The 19,055-nt window shown below is 39.6% G+C and overlaps 1 protein-coding gene across 2 annotated transcripts in view; it reads left to right on the top strand.

Annotated features, from left to right (window-relative positions):
• Window positions 1–19,055, top strand: part of Odad2 (outer dynein arm docking complex subunit 2) — a 156,602-nt gene that overhangs the window by 85,619 nt on the left and 51,928 nt on the right. For both annotated transcript variants that reach the window (XM_036188139.1, XM_036188140.1), the window contains one exon: window positions 2,404–2,518. In XM_036188139.1, coding sequence (XP_036044032.1) covers window positions 2,404–2,518 — 115 coding nt within the window. The remainder of the gene's footprint in view (window positions 1–2,403; window positions 2,519–19,055) is intronic.

Here is a 19,055-nt window from a genome sequence, read left to right as displayed (position 1 = left end):
AGACCAGAGGCTCACTGGAAGAGGCCTCATCTTCTCACCAGCCCAGCCATTCAGTATTTGCTTGTGTGGTGTTTGTGCTGACTTTGGGTCACACAACAAACCATGGTAATGATAGTTGAATGCATTTATTACTTCTCAATGTCCAATCCTTCATGTTTAGCAAATAGTCATCGAGTTTTATGAGCAATTGTTTGGATAAGAGAATGGGGAGAAATAAATCATTTCTTGAAAACAATTATTGAACTCAGAATCAAGGCTTTAATACTATGCAGGCCACAGGAAGCCATTGGAGATAATTGTGAATTGCTCAGCAGGGTGGATGGAGCCTCGTACAAGGTGGTATGAGGGGCAGAATGCACATCCCTGCCTGGGTTGCTGTTCACAGGGAGCTTGCGCAGAAGCTCCTAACATGCCTTCGCGGGGAGTGGGGATGGAGAGAAGCTGAATACATCAAGTCAAGGCAGCAGAGCTTTCAGCCAGGAGTGACCTGGGAGCAAGTGAGTGACAGGAATCACTGGGAGTCAGCAATCCCATGCTGAGGACAGAACAGAGGAGGGATACAGCTGACTTGTGGGGTTCTCTTCTCCTGACCCACTTCTCACGTGTGCAAATGTTTTGGGTGGTATCTTCATCATACCGTGCGGTCACTCCCATTCTTCTGAGTCTTTCAAGACATCAGTAATGGATCACAACCCGTATTCCATGCCATGATGCAGCTGGTGAATTTCTGAGTCTCTGGAATGAAACGAACAGTGAATTTTCGTAGGTAATTGTAAAATTTTGTCTAAGGGGAAAGGATGTCTTATTCTCTCTCTCTCTCTCTCTCTCTCTCTCTCTCTCTCTCTCTCTCTCTCTCTCTGTCTGTGTGTGTGTGTGTGTGTGTGCACACGCTTGCATGTTTCTGTGTGTGCACATGTGTGCATGCATTTGTACAGTACATGTATATGTTCCTGTGTGCGCCCATGTCAGTGTGCATTTGGAGGCTAGAAGTTGACATAGAGTGACTTTCTGGATTGCTTTCCTCCTTATTTTATTTACTTTAAATGTTAATTATTTTAATTACATGAATGCCTATGTGTCTATGGGTTGGTATTTTTTTTATTTACTTTAAATGTTAATTATTTTTAATTACATGAATGCCTATGTGTCTATGGGTTGGTATGTTCCTGAAGAGGGTATTGGATCTCCTAGAGCTAGATTTACAGGCAGGCATTTGTGAGCCATCCAGCTTGGTTGCTGGGAACTGACATTGAATCTTCCGGAAGAGCAGAGCGGGTTCTTCAGTGCTGAGCCATCTCTGCAGTGGGAGGAGTTACTTTCTTAAGAGTCAGTTTCTATCTGCTATAGGCCCTTAGCATCATCCCTTCACAAAGCTGCCCAGAACCCACCTGGGAATATTGGATAATACACATTTTTCCCCTGGCAAACTCATCTCAAGTAATCAAGAAATGTAGATTTCTTACAATGTCAATTATAAAGGAAGAATTTGAATGGCATTTTAAAAGCTAGTAGAATTTACTCTACTGAGGGCTAAATACTACATGTGCTTGACCGAACCGGAGATTAAAAGTCGAAGGAATTGTGATGGTCCTTATCTTCCTTCATCTGCTTTCTATTTAATGCATCTTTGTGAACAAAGCCATGTTTGTGAAGGGCATTAAGGTTTGTTTGGCCTTCCCCTCCACCCCCAGAATTCTGTGGACCTTATTGCAAGGTTATGTTCCCTGGACTGATTGATACATAAACAGAAGACAGATGGTGCAGAGATGGCTCTGATGATAATTCATTTTTCAGCTAGTCATGAAGATATTTTGATTACAGTATGTTTAAGTAATTACAACACGGTCTGCTATGCTGGGCTTGCTGGGAAGGGAGCACATGGAAAACAAGTTATGTGTTATGCGTGCCCAACAAAAGATGCACTGTGGTGTGATGATTTTAATTCCTAACGTTAGATTAGGACTGAAGGAGTTTAAAATATGTCATACCGTAGGGTAAGTCAATTAAACACAGACTGAATAAAAAAGGTAACTGTACAACTCTGAGGCATAAATATTTGCTTTGGAGAGTATTTAGAAGTTATTATGTAAAAGAACCAGTACTTTTTACATAGAGGTAACAGTCTGTGGACTGCTAATTAAGACATTGTGTGGCTTGATTTTAGTTTATGTGAATCATAATTGTTATGCAACGTGCTTTCCAGGTCATAAAGATTGAAACTGAAATCACTGGCCTTGACCATTCAATAGTATGTACATTCCACTGTTCTGGAAGTATTGATCAAAGGACACTCCAGCAGAATGTCTGGGGACAAACTAGAATTGTGTGACTAAGGGGGCCACTTGAATTTTCCCATTCATTTACTGATTACAGTTCACATTACTGTCTTTGCCTTCTCCACAGGATAATTGATCGTTTAGATGGAGTTCGCTTGTTGTGGTCCCTGCTCAAAAATCCACATCCAGATGTAAAGGCCAGTGCAGCGTGGGCACTCTGTCCCTGCATCGAAAATGCAAAGGTAGAAGGGGATTGCAAACCTGTCTGTTTTAGAACTTCTGAGCCCTTGAGTAGGCTAACTCATTTGCTATTCACAACTGCTAACTTATTTGGACTCACTCTTGGTCAGATTGATCTTGTAGAAAAAGAAGACTAAATATTTAGGCTAAAGTGATTTCCAGCAATGATTTCTTCTGGTCTTTTGAAAAATGTCACATGAAACTAGGCAAAGGCAACAGCAATGTAGTCTTTCTCTTATCTTTGAGGCAATGAGAAAGCTGACTGCATTACATGCTGTTGCTTACAGAGAGGACAAACTGGGGGACCTTGGCTGTTTTCCCAGGGGTTACAGCAGCAGGAACAGCAAGGTGTCCCTGAAAAGGTCACTTTTCTTAACATTAATGACAGGATCAAAGTTTATTTGTTGAAAGAATTTATTTATTAGTTATTTTAGTCTTCATATGCACATTTTGTTATTTTCTTCAAAGATCTCTTCTCAGCCTGCTTCTCTTTTTGCGGTATTGGGGCGGAAGCTGAGTCTGGGCACTCTAGGAAAGTGCTCCGCTACCAAACCACTCCTTTGCATTTTGTTTTGGTATAGAGGCATGCTCAGTTGCCAGGCTGACCTCAGCTTTCAGGCAGGCCTTGAACTTGGGATCCTCCTCCTTCAGCCTCCTGAGTAGCTGCGATTTTAGGTACGTGCCACCAAATCCAGCCTCCCTCTCTCACCTTTATTTCACATTTTCCAGTTTCTCTTGAAAAACTCTTACCACTGAATATTTTCTAAAAAACTTTAGTGTGACCTAAATGTGAAAAATGAGTTGTGAAATTTGCTAGGCGTAGATTTTGATTTTGCTGCTACAAAATCATTATTGAATCATATTCATATTTCTATCACAGCAGAAATAAATGAAAAAATGATAATAATCTCAAGTGTTCACCTAGAGAAAAATGGACAATAAGATAATAGTCTATTCATATTATATTATACAACACAGCAATAGAAAATAAATTTATTTAAGTACTGTGTTCATCAGTGTTACTACATCTCACAAATGTATTAAGTCAAGTGGCAAGCTGCAGTAGATGTATGATGTGATTTCTATTAAAATGTAAACAGAAATTTAATATAAAGTTTAAATATTAGTTAGGAAGCAAGAAAGTAGCCTATTGGTTAAAAATTAATACATGTCCTTGTAGGATAATTCTTATCAGTTCTTTCTTCAGCCATCATCCCAGTCCTTCATTCATAAATGTTCATAAATATTAAAGAAATGACCAGATATTTAATAATGTTAATAGTATTAAAAGACAAACCAAAACTAGTGTAATGAACTTTAGAGACCACAGAGATGATGTAAGATGCAGAATATACATTTAAAAATTTAAAAAATATCCTTGGAAAGGTCTAATGGAGAACACTATGTCCAAATAGACTGCTATAACAAAAATTCTGAATAAGGAAAGTTTTCTTTTTAAAGTAACAGTAACTTGGCAAAATAAATCCAGCATAATAGTTCATACCTGTAATTCCAAAGCCAGGGAGGCTGAGGCAGGAGGTTCACCATGAGCTCAAGGTCAGCCTAGACTACATATCAAGTTATATATCAGCCTGAGCTGTGAGATGAGGTCTTACCTCAAAAAAACTTTAAATATTATTTAATAAAACAATTCATTTAGCATAATGAATAATTACTCCTACAGTTGATATGTCTAGATAATTATCTGGAAGATAAAGTCTAGTAAATACCCAAGAATGTGAGCAGAGGTAAAAAGAAAGCAGGACATGGAGTCACATGAAAAGGAAGAGGGTAACTCAGGAGAAGAACTAGTCATTATTTTTTGAAAAGTTTCCATAAGTGAGACACTCCCTAAATTGGAAAGTGCCAGCACTTGTAGGCAATGGGAGGAACATTAGGTAATGCATGCAAGACTGTCCCCTTTTCTGGAAAAGAGGACCAGTTAATTCTTAACGATCATTGAAATTATCCAGTCTGATGTAGAGTTTGCTGGTACCGATTGTATGACACTATTTTACATATAGCATTTCTGCTTTATGCTGTTATTACATGTCCATTGTGTCCTGTTTCTCATAGACATCGTTCCCAAATCTTCCTATTTTTCTTATACTGGGATTGAGAGAAATCATTATTTTCATAGCTGGGATTTCTATGCAATCATCTGTCCTGAATGTCTGGCTGGTCTTCTGTGCTGTCAGCCTAAAGTGAACTGCATTCAAATTGTAAGCATCAGCAAACCCACTTCTCTTGACTCCAAACCTAGTCTGGAGTAATTCTTGGAGATCATTCCCCTTAACCCATTTCTCTTGAATGTCACCTGTTCTCTACTCATTCCCCATCGCCACCAACTTAGTTTCTGAATCTGCAACCTCACATTCTTCTAACTTGCTCTGAGGAAAGAGAGACATATGAAGGGAGACATTTGGGTACTGTGAGCAGTTGAAGAATTTTAAGAGAGCGTGGATAATTTGAAACTACATCGGTGGGTGACGAAGGAAGCTATTGCAGCAGCCTAGATGAAAATAATTAGAACTTGACCTGATACGACAGCAGTGTGACTCAAAGATCAGATGTAAAGAATAAATAATTGAGAAATACGGTCAGAACTGGTACCTGAAGAGGCTGTGGAGAGGCAGTCAACAAAGATATCGAAATTACTTTTGTTTCCTTTTCTTTGACAACTCTCAAATGTCGTAAGCTTCACCACACACAAGAGGAATATGACTTTGGAGAGAGATGGTGAATCTGCTTTTGTTCAGGTGAAAGTGTCCAGTCATTTGATATATGGATGGGGATGTTTCTAGAGGTGTGTGTGTGTGTGTGTGTGTGTGTGTGTGTGTGTGTGTGTGATGCGCGCGCGCGCGTGTGTGTGTGTGTGTGTGTGTGTGTGTGTGTGTGTGGTGCGCACACATGATCATCAATGTGTGAAGGGGGAGGTGGGTGTCAAGGTAAATGAAAGGGAGAGGAAGCAGAATGAGAGGAGATGCCCAGCAATAGTGCAAAGGGAGAAAGGGAGGCTGGAGAGTGAAGGTCTGACGAGGAAGGGGATTACAGGAAAGCCCAAATCAAGGAGAGGGATTATTTAATGCTTAAAAAACTGAAAAGAGGACACTGAATGTGAGATATTTATGGTCACTGGTCATCACTATTTCCATTGGGAACTTATACAAATCATACTAAGGTGAGCAATGAGTTCAGAGAAGCAAGTGTGGGGGAAATTAATTTTTCTTTCTAGAAGCTTAGTGCTAAGAAGACTACATGAAATACAAAAGAAAAGATTTATGTGACAGCTGATTATGGGAGAGGTATGTGTGTCTATCATCCATCAAGCTATCAAGTTATCTATCATCTATCTGTATTTGCCAGCTATCTATCTATTGTCTGCCTATTCAGCTATGTCTATCTATTAAACTATCATCCATCCATCTATCATCTCATCTGTCTTCTATTGTATGGATAGAGCTAGAGAGAGCTCTGATGTAGGACAGGAAGCCCTGGCTACTGCTGTGTCTTAATATTTCAAACACATTGATCAAGCAGTATAAGATTTGTGGGAAATGCCACCCGAAAGAACAAGTCTCGAGCTGGAGAGATGGCTCAGAGGATAAGAGCACTGACAGAGGTCCTGAGTTCAATTCCCAGCAACCACATGGTGGCTCACAACCATCTGTAATGAGATCTGGTGCCCTCTTCTGTATACCAAATAAATAAATCTTAAAAAAAAAAAAAAAAAAAAGAACAAGTCTCATATGTGAAAATCCTGAAGGGAGTCTAGTGAGCTCAAAGGCAAGAATCTTCTGGGAAGAATTACCAAGAAAGTCACACCCTTACTAATCCAGGCAGCAAACACATGACCTTTCTGTGTATGTCTCTACCAATTATAGATCTGGCTTTGATTCTGAATTCAGAAGTTAGAAAGTTGTTAACAGGATCTGTATTAACGCCATTATGTGAATTTAAAAATGTGAAGTCTGACTTTTCCAGCAGATTCAGTCCTTTCAATAAGGCCTTGGTTTATTCTTATTGGGTCACAGAGAGGGCCATAGACATTTCTATAATTTGAATGAACTAAACTTACAGAGTCAAAATATTGATGATATTTGATTAAATTTGTGATAAAATATTTTAGATATTAAAGTAGATGAGGGGAATAATTTTTTTTTTCAAAAATGTATTGAGAGATATCTGAGGGAAAGTTTTAAAACCATTGGTCTAGCATGGGAGGTCTGGCCCTTGAAGTTGGAGAAAGAAAGTACCCTGATGTGAAAGGGTCTGAGATTTGTGAGGGTTCCCTCTTCCAGGGTCAAAAGATTGGTCTTCTTCTTGGCATCTTTTGACTACACAATTTATTCCCCTGAGGCTGGGAGCTATTCAGTCATAGAACACAGAATATGTCAGGGAGGAAGGCAGAAAGAATCCACATTTACATTAAAAAGTATAGCATATTACTATGTCTACAGATCTCAGTCAAGACACAGTCTAAGAAAGTTTTAGTGGGTGAAACTACCTGCAATGAAGAGAATGCACTGTTCAAGTAGAGCAACCATTAGATGCAGGCCCTATCAAGACAATGTTCAAATACAGCAACCATTAAATGCAGGCCCTATCAAGACAATGTTCAAGTAGAGCAACCATTAGATGCAGGCCCTATCAAGACATTGTTCAAATACAGCAACCATTAGATGCAGGCCCTATCAAGACAATGTTCAAATACAGCAACCATTAGATGCAGGCCCTATCAAGACAATGTTCAAATGCAGCAACCATTAGATGCAGGCCCTATCAAGACAATGTTCAAATACAGCAACCATTAGATGCAGGTCCTATCAAGACAATGTTCAAATACAGCAACCATTAGATGCAGGCCCTATCAAGACAATGTTCAAATACAGCAACCATTAGATGCAGGCCCTATCAAGACATTGTTCAAATACAGCAACCGTTATATGGAGGGCCTGTTGTGCACTCGAGGTGTGACTAATCTAAGTTTTTCAAAGTCAAGAATGAATTCTCTTGCCCAGGCTGGCCTCTGACTCCTGACAATATGCTTGTTTTACCCTCTTGAGTACTTAGATTACAGGTGTGGGATTACAGGTGCCTTTATATCATTAAGTCTCTTTAGCTGGTAGTGTTTTACCGTATGGCTATGCCGTTATTTACTTACATAATCAAGTGTCTAGTGTTTAAAAACAGAATGAGGTGAAGTGAAACAAAATTTCATTGGAGCCTTTAGCCTGTTCTTTTGTGAAGAAAGAGTAAAACTATCTAGGTCTCATTAGTAGACACTTGGGTGTCGCTCCCCAGGAATGTGTCTTGTAGAGCATAAACTCAGTGCATCTCAAATCAATTACCTTTGAGATATCTGAAGTAATGTGGACCAAGACTCACATTATTGTGGATATACACAAGTGTCTTCTGCTCTGTTAGTTCTTCATCCAAAACTTTTCCATGTGATTATACCCAGATTTTTACTTTTACCCAGAGTTTTGTACACTGTTTTACTGTGTTTAGATGAAATTTTTTGCTGAGGAGATGGAGATCATAAATCCTGAGTGATGGGCAAGGAACTTTGCTCAGTGTACCAGGGCTGCTAGTTTGCAGTAAAATGAGGTCTCTGTAAAAAACCTAGCAGATACTTCCTGCATCCTCCCGACTCCCACCTAGGCTCTATGGTCTGTCAGGGAAGACTTTCTCCTTTATTCATTTGGTGAGGAACCCTGTTCTCAGTTTCCACTGGTGATACTTTTATGAGCAATTTTAGATTTACTAACCTTGAATTACAGGATTTGATACCACTGTGAAGTTAGTACCTTCATTGTTTGGATTCATGGCCCTGGTAGCAAGGCTGCGGGAGCCAGTCATAGGTCAGAGTCCAGGAAAAGGGGCTGGAAGTGCTGTAGCCTGCCTTCAGCCAAGTCATTGCTATGTCAGGGACCTAGCCTCCCAGCTCAGATGTCATGAAACTTGAGTCTTACATACAGTGTCTGTCAGTGTGAACATGGTGTGATATAGCTGTTCAAAACAGATGTTGCCTATCTCTGTATTGCTAGTACATATACATTAGAACACATTTTTCAGATGATTGCTTAAGAAACTAAGATGTAAAAGTTGCTTCTAGTGAATATTTTGCATCTTATTAGAAAATAATTACGTTTCCTTCTCCACGAAGCAGCCCGTCAGCAGAGCCCAGAATCAAAGTCTTCAGTAATGAGTCCTGGATAGCTGAGGGAGTGGTTTATGTTACATGCCAGCAGTGCACCTTTACTGCCATTACTTGGTTATTATGTACATAAAACAAATGGTGTGCTGGATTTTTATAGTAATAGTAAGACTATTGACCTTTTCAACAGCACACAACTGTCTTAATGCAGAGCTTAAAACTGTCTTGTCATTTGGAAAAGTAAGACTTCAATATGTTTTGATAATTTAGAGATATAATGTACTAGTTGAAACATATTTTCCTGATTGATTTGCTACCCATTATTTTGTTCATGTGATTGAAAAATCAAAGCATGAGATAATCAGCCTGTCTAAATATGAATGAAAGTTTAGGGCAGGGGGTTGGCTACTCAATGTTCTTCAATCTATGAAAGTTACCTAGTTACAAAACATTCACTACACACTTTCTTTTTGTTTTGTTTTGTTTTGTTTTGTTTTTTTTCGAGACAGGGTTTCTCTGTGTAGCTTTGCGCCTTTCCTGGAACTTGCTTTGTAGACCAGGCTGGCCTCAAACTCACAGAGATCCGCCTGGCTCTGCCTCCCAAGTGCTGGGATTAAAGGCATGCACCACAACTGCCTGGCCACACTTTTTTTTCTTAAAGAGTTTTATTTAAAAGCTTATTATTTATAAGGTTTTCCACATGGGGATTTAGAATTTTTTTTTCCAATTATGATCAATTAAAAGAACCCACAGAGATCCTAAGATTTGACCTCTGAGTGATGTTATTTAGTCTCTTTCATAAGCTTAAAAGCTGGCTGCAGACTAATACATTTCAAATTCTGTAAGGGCAAGTAGAGAGCCATTGTCTTCAAGCTGCATGAGCAAACACGTCTTGAGAGGAATCCAGCTGATGAACAGGTGTTTGGTGTTATGAAGTTGTAATGTAAAGACAGCAGCCACTGAGCCTGGCAGACCACATGTATTCAATTCTTAGTTCTTAAGCAAAATGCTCTGTGGCTGATGCTCTGTGTGCCATGTGCATATGGCGCACAGAGTGTGCTATTGAAAATTAACAGGAGTCTATGAAGGAGTGTAGAATTGTGTCTTTACTAACAATCCCTTAAAGCCTTTGGATAATATTTACAAGAACTGTGTTTCTTTCTAAACAGTTGCCTTTTAAATATTTCACTAGGCAATATTTAAAGTAGCTTTCTTAATTCAATTTCTTTCCATTAATGAGTTTTAAAGGTTTTCATCAAGAAAGAATGAGAGTTTGAATATATTTACTTTTCATAAGAAGCACCATAAAAGTGTGAATTATGTAATTCATACTAATTTATGATAGCTAAATCTGCATGCAGTAGATAGGAAACAGATATGTTTATTTCAGAATAAACTATACAGAAGCCAGTTACAGAATCAGGAAGGAAACTCCAGATCTGTAATATGTCCATGAGATCATTTGTTCTCACACCTTTCTTAAACCTTATTTTACCACTTGTTTAGAAGAGTCTTTCTAGCATTGAATATTGATCTTGAGGGGAAAAAAAATCTCCAGTCTTTTCAATTCCAGTCACATCAGGAACAGCTACGACTGAGAAGCTAATGAGAGACTGTGGAGTGTGCTCCCTCAAGGAGAAGTTAATTTCCTGCAAGGCTAGAAGACATGCTTGGGCAATTTTAGCCATGAATGCTGAGCCCCGAGTGTGGAAGGAGCCAGCTTCCCGACCACAGGTGTGACAGGACACAGCTGACCAAACAGGACAGGAATGTGACATCACTCTGTTTAACTTCAGATGCCCAATGAGCCATGGCCACTCAGGGAGCCAGGGAGAACCTGAAGAAGGCCTGTGGAGGGTTTAGTTTCCTATTGAACCCACTGCTTTATGTAAACATAGCTAGGAGCTTTGACATAGCAAGCTTGGCCCACAGAATGCACAGCTAACAAGGATCAGCCTCATTAAAAACAGCCAAGCCTCTGTTGAGTAGCTTTGGGCTTATGATGTCCCACATGTCTGGGGCTCTGCTAGCATTTTAACTCAGCAAATACTTCTAAGTATGCTCCTCTTTTGACCCTCAAGCTTCCAGAATCCTTAAAATTCTCTCTCTCTCTCTCTCTCTCTCTCTCTCTCTCTCTCTCTCTCTCTCTCTCCTCTCTGTTTGCATAGTAGATTTTCAGGTGGGGACACGACAGCAAATACTAAGTATGGGTGCTCAAAAGCCTATCATCCAACATTAATATACATTAAGAGTTAAACTTTGAATTGAAAAGACCATCTTTAGAGCATGGCTGGAGGAACCACTTGCTATAAAGTTTGCCTGCACCTTCACCTGGATTTCCATCATACACACCTCTTGCTTTTCAGCTATGATGGACTTGGGAGTCTATCAATGAGTGGAGTTGCTACAACAGAAAGTCAAGTCTACACAAATAACCAATTCCCGACAGGTACTGTATATACAAATACATGCAAAGTTGTGTGCCCACCATTTCCCACTGACAAAACTACTTGTCCCTTAATTTTGAGACATACTTGGTGATTCTTTATTAAATTGACCATTATGTCTACGTTGATGTTATCATCCTGCCCAACCCAGTCCCAAATGTTCAAGATTTCACATGGTGCTTGTTCCCATCAGATACTGTGCATGTCAAGATGTGCTGACACAGACATCTTGCTGACAAGGACCCCAGGGCCCCTGTGTTGCTCTTTGACCCCAGCAAAGGGCTGTCTGCTGAGTTCCTGTCCTCTTTGGCCATTGTCCTGTTTGTTTCATTCATTTCCCTCCTTGGGCACCTTAGATCTATGATGTATCATTGCATTAACTCCATTCCACATACCTCCACTCCATTTACCCTTTTTTCTGCCCATTGCCCATGCCTGGGAACCCTCAGTCCTGGGGACACTCTTGCCTCTTGCATGCTGCTAGAGAGAATCATGCACTCACACTCAGGATCGCCAGTCTGAGCTGGATCAATGTAACTGCAGTGTGAGGAATAATCTCATGTGGGCTTATTCCTGCTGCTCCCTGGGCTTCACCAGTCTCTCAAAATTCCTCCTTCCTCTCCATGATATAGGACTCTTACAGAATCTGTAGGGAGTGTGTTACCCATGGGTGGGAGCCACTTTTATTTTACTATCTGTGAACTTAGTCTATCCTTCAATCAATTCAATCATTTCTGAAAGAAGACATTCACACACACACAGCATATAAATTCAGAATGACATGCTGTATTCATAGAACACGTGCTATTATCTTCTCTTTCAGGCTAAGTCTGTTCTTCCCTGGCACATTTGCATTTCTGCCCAAAAGATTCTATTCCAACAACTGTCCCCTTCCCACTATCTACTCAATAGGCTTTTTTTTCCATCCCTGTCTCTCTAAAGACTCAATTTTATTCAAGAAATGGCCACAGGCTGTCCTTTTTTTTTTTTTTTTTTTGGCCTCTTTTCATGAATGTAGAAGTCCAGGTTTATATACATTTCATTGCTTTTCAAGAAATGAACAAGATTTGTCAGGTGTGACGGTGCACACCTTTAATCCCAGCACTTGGGAGGCAGAGGCAGGCATGTGTTTGTGAGTTTGAGGCCAATCTGGTCTACATAGTGAGTTCCAGGACAACCAAGACTACATAGAGAGACTCTGTCTCAAAAAGAAAACAGAAAGAGAAATGAACAAGGTTTGAGTCACTTGCTTGGAATACCTTTATCAAATGTGAAGGAAGGTCCTTCTGAATGCATTTAAACCTATCTCAGTGTGCTGGTGACTTTGACTACATTGAACTTCTGACCTTTGCATCTAGGACTTTTATTTTCAGGTCTCATGATTAGATTTGTATCTATTTTTGAGTTCACTTTTGCTAGAGTGGATGGTGAGGAGCAACTTTATTGCTTCTGCATGTGGATATCCAAATTTCCCAGCACCTTCTGTTGAAAACACTGTCCTTCATCATGGGATGGTCTTAATACCTTGTCAAAAAATGTCACATCAGCAAGCAGGTTTGTATCCATGACTCTGCTCTGTCTACATGCACTGTTATGGCTGTGTGTCTTCATGCTTCCATGACTGCAGCCCTGTAATACAATTGAGATCAGGTAATCTCCATTTCCCCCTTTTCAAGATTGTTGAGGTTTGTTCAGATTCTCTTAAGATTGCATATAAATTTGAAGATCAATGTATCTATCTCAAAAATAGTTACTAAGATTTTGATCTTAAATTTTTGTGTGTTTATGCATGCTGTGTGTGGATTATGAATGCACATGTGTGTTCATGGCAATGCGTGGATGTGGCCATCAAAGGTCAATATTAGGTATCAGTCCCTGTCTTCCCTCTTGTTTGCTGTTTCACATGCCCGACTTGCTGGCCACAAGCTTCTGTGGGTTCTCCTGATTTTGTCTCCCATCTCACCTCATGATCACTGGGACTACAGATGTGTGCTACCACACCCAGATTTACCTGGTGTCTTAGTCACTGTCCTATTATTGTGAAGACACACCAAGACCAAGGCAGCTCTTAAAAAGAAAACGTTTGTCTGTAGGCTTGCTCACGGTTTCAGAGGTTTAGTCCATCATCATCATGGCAGGGAGCATGGCAGCATGCTGGCAAGAGCTGAAGCAGTAGCTGAGAGGTACATCCTGATCCATAGGCAGAGAGAGACTTTGTGCTTAGCATGGGCTTTGAAACCTCAAAGCTCTCCCCCAGTAACACAATTCCTTCAACAAGGCCACACTTCCTAATCCTTTCAAATAGTACCACTCTCTGGTAACTAAGCCTTCAAATATATGAGCCAATAGGGCCCATTTTTATTCAAACCAGCACACATGGGTTCTGAGGAGTTGACCTCTGGTCCTCATTGTTGTGTGGCAAGCACTGTACCCACTGAGCCATCTCCCCAGGCAATGTATTAGGAGTTTGATGGAATTATACTGAGTCTGTACATCACCTTGTATAGAACTGACATGTTAATGTTAAGTCTTCTAGGCTGAAAACACAGGACTTAATTTGCCTTTCTCTACTGAGTTTTGTTCTTTTTGATGTTGTCATAAACGGAAATGCTGTCCTGATTTTCATGTGAGATGGCTGACTGCTCCAGTTAATGAATTCTCCTGCTGCATGGACAGGCGGTTGATGGCTATGATACTCCTTTGCCCTGTCACTTGGCTCAATCAGTAGTCAGTCCGAGCAGCTCTTCACTGGTCCTCAGTTCTGTGGGTGAGATCTTGTCTCCTTCCCTCAAATTGGGCTAATTTTGATTGGCTTTCTCACCTCATTGTTAGGAGTACTCCCGTGCTCTGTGGATGGAACTGATGAAAGCTCAGGGGAAGTGTCTTATCGTTGACAAACGTGAATTGCAGGGTTCTCCATAGAGGGCTTTTCTCAGTCTGAGATAGTTTCTTCTCCATCTATTCTGGCTGGGCTTTGGCTCTGTTAGTCATGAAAGAGCATTGACCTTTGGCAAATGCTTTTATTTTTGTTTTTGGATCAGTTGGAAGGGTGATGTCTGCATTTACCTTCTTTGTGTGTGTTAATGGATTCTACATATTTATTTTGATTTGTTTGCCCATCCTCTTGTTCTAGAATAAATCTCACTTTGTTGTGATGTACTACTTTTTACACACTATTCTGTTTAATGTACTAGAACTTCATTGTAGTTACATCTGTATTTACAGGAGATACTGGCCTATTGGATAGGATTGTTTATATATTAGACTTTCAGCTCTGCTACTGGAGTGCCAACCTATACAGTGAGCTTGGTTATATTCCTTCTCTCTGCATTCCTTGAAAGTTTTAAAAGAATTCATTTTAATTCTTTGAACATCTTATAAAGTTCACCACAAAGCCATCTGGCTTGGCACCCTTCTATTTAGGATGCTTTTAAAATGCTCTTCCAGTCTCCTTGGTCATTATCTATTCAATTTTTTTTTTTGTCAAGATAAGTCTTGTTAGGTTGTGTGTTCCTGGAAATTTATCTGTTTTGAGTAGGTATGTTATGTTCAATCTGTTGGCATATAATTGCTCATAATATTCTCTTCTAATCCCTTTCATTTCTATGAAATTGTCCTAATATCCCTTTGTTCATTACTGATTTTACTTATCAGTCTAACTCATGATTTTTCGTAGTCAAACCCATGGATTTTTAATTTATTAATCTTTTTAATAGCTTGCTCCTGATTTTAGTATTCTCTGTATTTTTCTAGTTTCCTTGTGATGTTGTCTTTGATTTCTTATTTATAAATGCATAAATATAAAAATGTTAATTTACACATAATTGTGAATTTCCCAGTTTCTTCCAGCATCGGCTTCCTTTGTTTATTCCACTTTGTTTAGAAAGATCCCTCATATGAATTCAGGCTTTCAACATTTTAAAGGCTTTCTTATTATGCCAGCGTGGCCTATTTGGAGAACATGTACTATGCACTTGGGATGCACATTCATCCTGCTTGTGTGTACAGTGCATGCTGTTCAAGTCTCGTGTCCTTCCTTGTCGTTATCGTCATGGTTCTAGTTCTGCCCACGACTAAAAGTGCAAAGTTGACATTCCTCACTGCTACTGTCTGGAGGTGGCTTTTTTTTCTCTTCAGGTCAGTCAATAATCACTTCACATATGTCTGACTTCTGACATTTGCTGAATACAAGTTTCTCTTTATTACATCTTAGTAAATTGATTCTTTAGCCCATCAAAAACATATTTATCCTTATATGTATTGGTATGTTTTACCTCCATGTATGTCTGGGCATTACATGCTTATCTGGTGCATATGGAGGCCAGAAGGGCCTTGGACCTGGAGTTATAGATGGTTATAAACCACCATGTGGGTGCTGGGACTCAAATGTGGGTCCTCTGGAAAGCCATCTCTTTGGCCGCATATTCTTTTTGTTTTTCACAACAATTTTGGATTGGTACATTTGTTATCTGTTAGTGAACCTACCCTTCCTTCTCTTGTTTACTATTTCCATAAACATCTTTTTCTAACCTTTTGTTTTCAACTTTTGAATGCTTCTAGATCTCAAATGGATGTCTTATATGCAGCATATTGTAGGAGTGTGGCTTATTTTGTTATTCCATCTTGGCATTTTCCTTTAAGCATTTTTTTTGTGTTGCTCCTTTTATTCTTTACAAGATTTGAAAACTCATGCAGAAAATATTATTGTCAATGCACACTCCTGGATATTTGTAATACCAATAACATAAATTTTGTGAGAAGGCAAAGTGGAGTTACATGTCATTAAGATAGGATGCGCAATTCCCATGGTGACTACAAAGAAAATATAAAATATGCACAAACCAAATGAGAAAAGCATCAAAATATGTCATTATGAATAGTCAACTGAACACAAAAGACAGAAGTCACTAAGGAAACAAGAGTTGTAAAGCTGTAAAACACACATACACAGAAAAGCAGTGAAAGAGTAAAAGTAAGTGTTTTCCTGTCAGTAATGACATTGAATGGAATGATAGTACCTTAACTTCAATGACGTGTAACTCCACTTTGTCTTCTCACAAAAGTTATATCATTCTTGTAGGACTATTTGCCATATATAGAATTTTCAGCTGACAGATTTAACATTTATTGTGTTAAATGTATCTCTTCTGTCATTTGGGCTGGAGGCTTCTATAGAGACATGTTGTTGGTTGTTTTTGCTCTTTTGGGGGCCCACCACCCAGCTTCCAAATAAATCACACATGGAGGGTTGTTCTTATTTATAAATGCCTGGCCTTGGTTATAGCCAGCTTTCCTTGACTTTAAATTATCCCTTCTACCCTTTGCCTCTGGGCTTTTTCCTCTTCTTATGTCTGTAATCTTACTTTCCCTCTTACTCTGTGGCTGGCCGTGCAGCTGGGTGGCTGGCCCCTGATGTCCTCCTCCTCCTCCTCTGGCTACCTTTTTTCCTCCCAGATTTCTCCTTCTATATCTTCTCTCTGCCTGCCAGCCCCGCCTATCCTTTCTCCTGCCTTGCTATTGGCTGTTCTGGTCTTTGTTAGACCATCAGGTGTTTTAGACAGGCACAGTAACACAGCTTCACAGAGTTAAACAAATGCAGCATAAACAGCAGTAACACACCTTAGAATAATATTCTACAACAGAGCCATTCATATTGAGGTCACTTGTGTGTGACGCACTGGTTTTCTTTCCCTTGCAACATTTGGGAACTCTGTGTCTTGGAACAGTTTGAATATTGTGTGTCTTGTTGATGCTTCTTTGACTTTGACGTTTGTGTATCTTACCTTATATTTGGAATATTTCAACCAAGAATTCTTCAGATAGTGTCACTTTCATACACTCATCATTTTTCTTCCTTGACTCAGTTTTTTCAGGTGAGTTCCAAAGTCAGGCTCTCGGGTGGCAGAAGTCACAGAGTCAACATGGGAGGTGGACAGAAATCGCAGGGACCATGTTTCATAGGCATCACAGGCAAATGGAAATGACAAAGCACGGATGCCCACAGGAAGCTGGAGTGAGACCCTTAGAAGTTCCGACATTATAAATCCAAGTGTGTCTCTGCTTCCTGATTGTGCCACTCTGCCTGTTAAGCTTATGTTACACTCTCCTGGTGAATTTTTCCATTCAGGCATCATATTTTAGGTTCAGAATTTCTGTTTGATTCCTTTCATATGAAGAATTTTTATTTCTTTGCTGACATTTTCATTTTCTAACAGTTTTCCTGTTTCCTCTAGCTCTTATTTTTACTTTGGGTATACTTAAGTTTTAAAACCTCTACCTTGTCAGTCTGATGCATTTGCTTCTTTAGAATTGGTTTCTAGACATTTGTTTTGTTCTTTTAGCAAATTCATGCCTTCCTACTTCTTTGTATATTGTCGTATATTTGTTTAAAATTGAATATTTGAAAAATAGGAACTGCTAAAACTATGTATAGACTGGATTGGACAATATGTACTACATTACCAACTAGTAGAAACCTGGGATTGCTCAGAACAAAAGCATCAAGCTTCTTGTGTCTCTTGTGGTCATATATTTGATCTGCACCTCTATACATAATGTATCACATATACTCAGCTGTTTTTAAATATATGCATTTCCCAAAGAGCCTCACTCCCACTTCTTCTTGTAGTCATGCATGTTTTGTTGTCTCTGTTTGCCTATATAGTCTTACCCTGAGATATCTGTGAAACTGTGGTTCCAACAATTTCCACGCACCTCCCGTCTCCCCTGTGGCCTCCACCACTTGAGATCCTGGCTTGGCCACAGTGTTCTGTCATAGCTCTGAGTCAAATGAGGTAGAAATCTTTTAGTCAGCCTACAACCAGAATGTTGACCACTATCTCCATGCTGCCCCTTGCAGCCCCCTAGGAAGTGAACTGTGGTCTCCTGATGGCATATGCTACACCAGGGAAAGGGGAGAGCAAGTGAGTGTGCTCTTTTGAAAGAAGCTCTCTGTCGGCTTGACAATGGCTTGTTTGCTGTAGATTTCTGAACTGGTTTCCAGAGCTCCGACAGGCTTGTTCTAGTCACTCTGTACCGGTGTTTACTGTTTCATGGGGGAGTGTGGGCCTGTATCTTCCCAGTCCACCACCTTGACCATGTGTCCATGTTTTCTGGTAAGAAGTGAGCCCTTAATATTATGAGGTTTCCAAGAGATGGCTCATTTTGTTTTGCGTCTTTCAAGATTCTTTGTCTTGCCACAGTTGAACTATGATGTGTTTAAATTTAGATCTCCTTGAGTCTATCTTACATGACATTTGTTGATTTACAAAGATGGAGGGTTTTAACATAGCTTTAGAAAATGCTGCTTGAGAAGTATGTTTCAAACATTCCATCTGCTCTTTTCTTTCTAGAACTGTCGCATGTGAATACTGATGTACTTGATAGTGTCCCAGGCCTCTGAGACGCTGTCCAATCCTCTTCGTTCCTTCCATTGACTCTTTAGAGCAGGTAATCTGACTTGATCTGTTCACTGAGCGCCTCTTCCTCTTGCTCTGTTGAGCCTTTCTTTTTTCTTTCAGTTATTAAATTTTCACTTAAACTGAATAATTTCCACTCTAGAAGGTCTATTTAACTGCCCTTTAAATTTTTAAATCTTTTTATTGATATTCTCTCCTTCCTCAGAGAATTGTCAAAATCTAATTGTTTGGGTATGATTTTCTTTAGTTTCTTAAAAATATTGACAGTATTTGATTTGAAGTCTTCCTATAGTAGGTCTAACATTTTACAAGCTTCCTCAGAGTCAGATTCTCCTAACTGCCCTTTTCCTTAGGATACACTTTCTACTTTCTTTAGATCCATGGTTCTCAACCTGTGGGTCATGACCCTTTTGGGGGTCACATATCAGATATTTACATTACAGTTCATAACAGTAGTGAAATTACAGCTATGAAGCAGCAACAAAATAATTTTACAGTTGGGTGTCACCGCACA

Source organism: Onychomys torridus, chromosome 5 (genome assembly GCF_903995425.1).
Source record: "Onychomys torridus chromosome 5, mOncTor1.1, whole genome shotgun sequence".
In the NCBI taxonomy this organism is placed as follows: domain Eukaryota; kingdom Metazoa; phylum Chordata; class Mammalia; order Rodentia; family Cricetidae; genus Onychomys; species Onychomys torridus.
The sequence above is the reverse complement of the archived record's forward strand: the minus strand, read 5'-3'. Positions and strand labels throughout refer to the sequence as shown.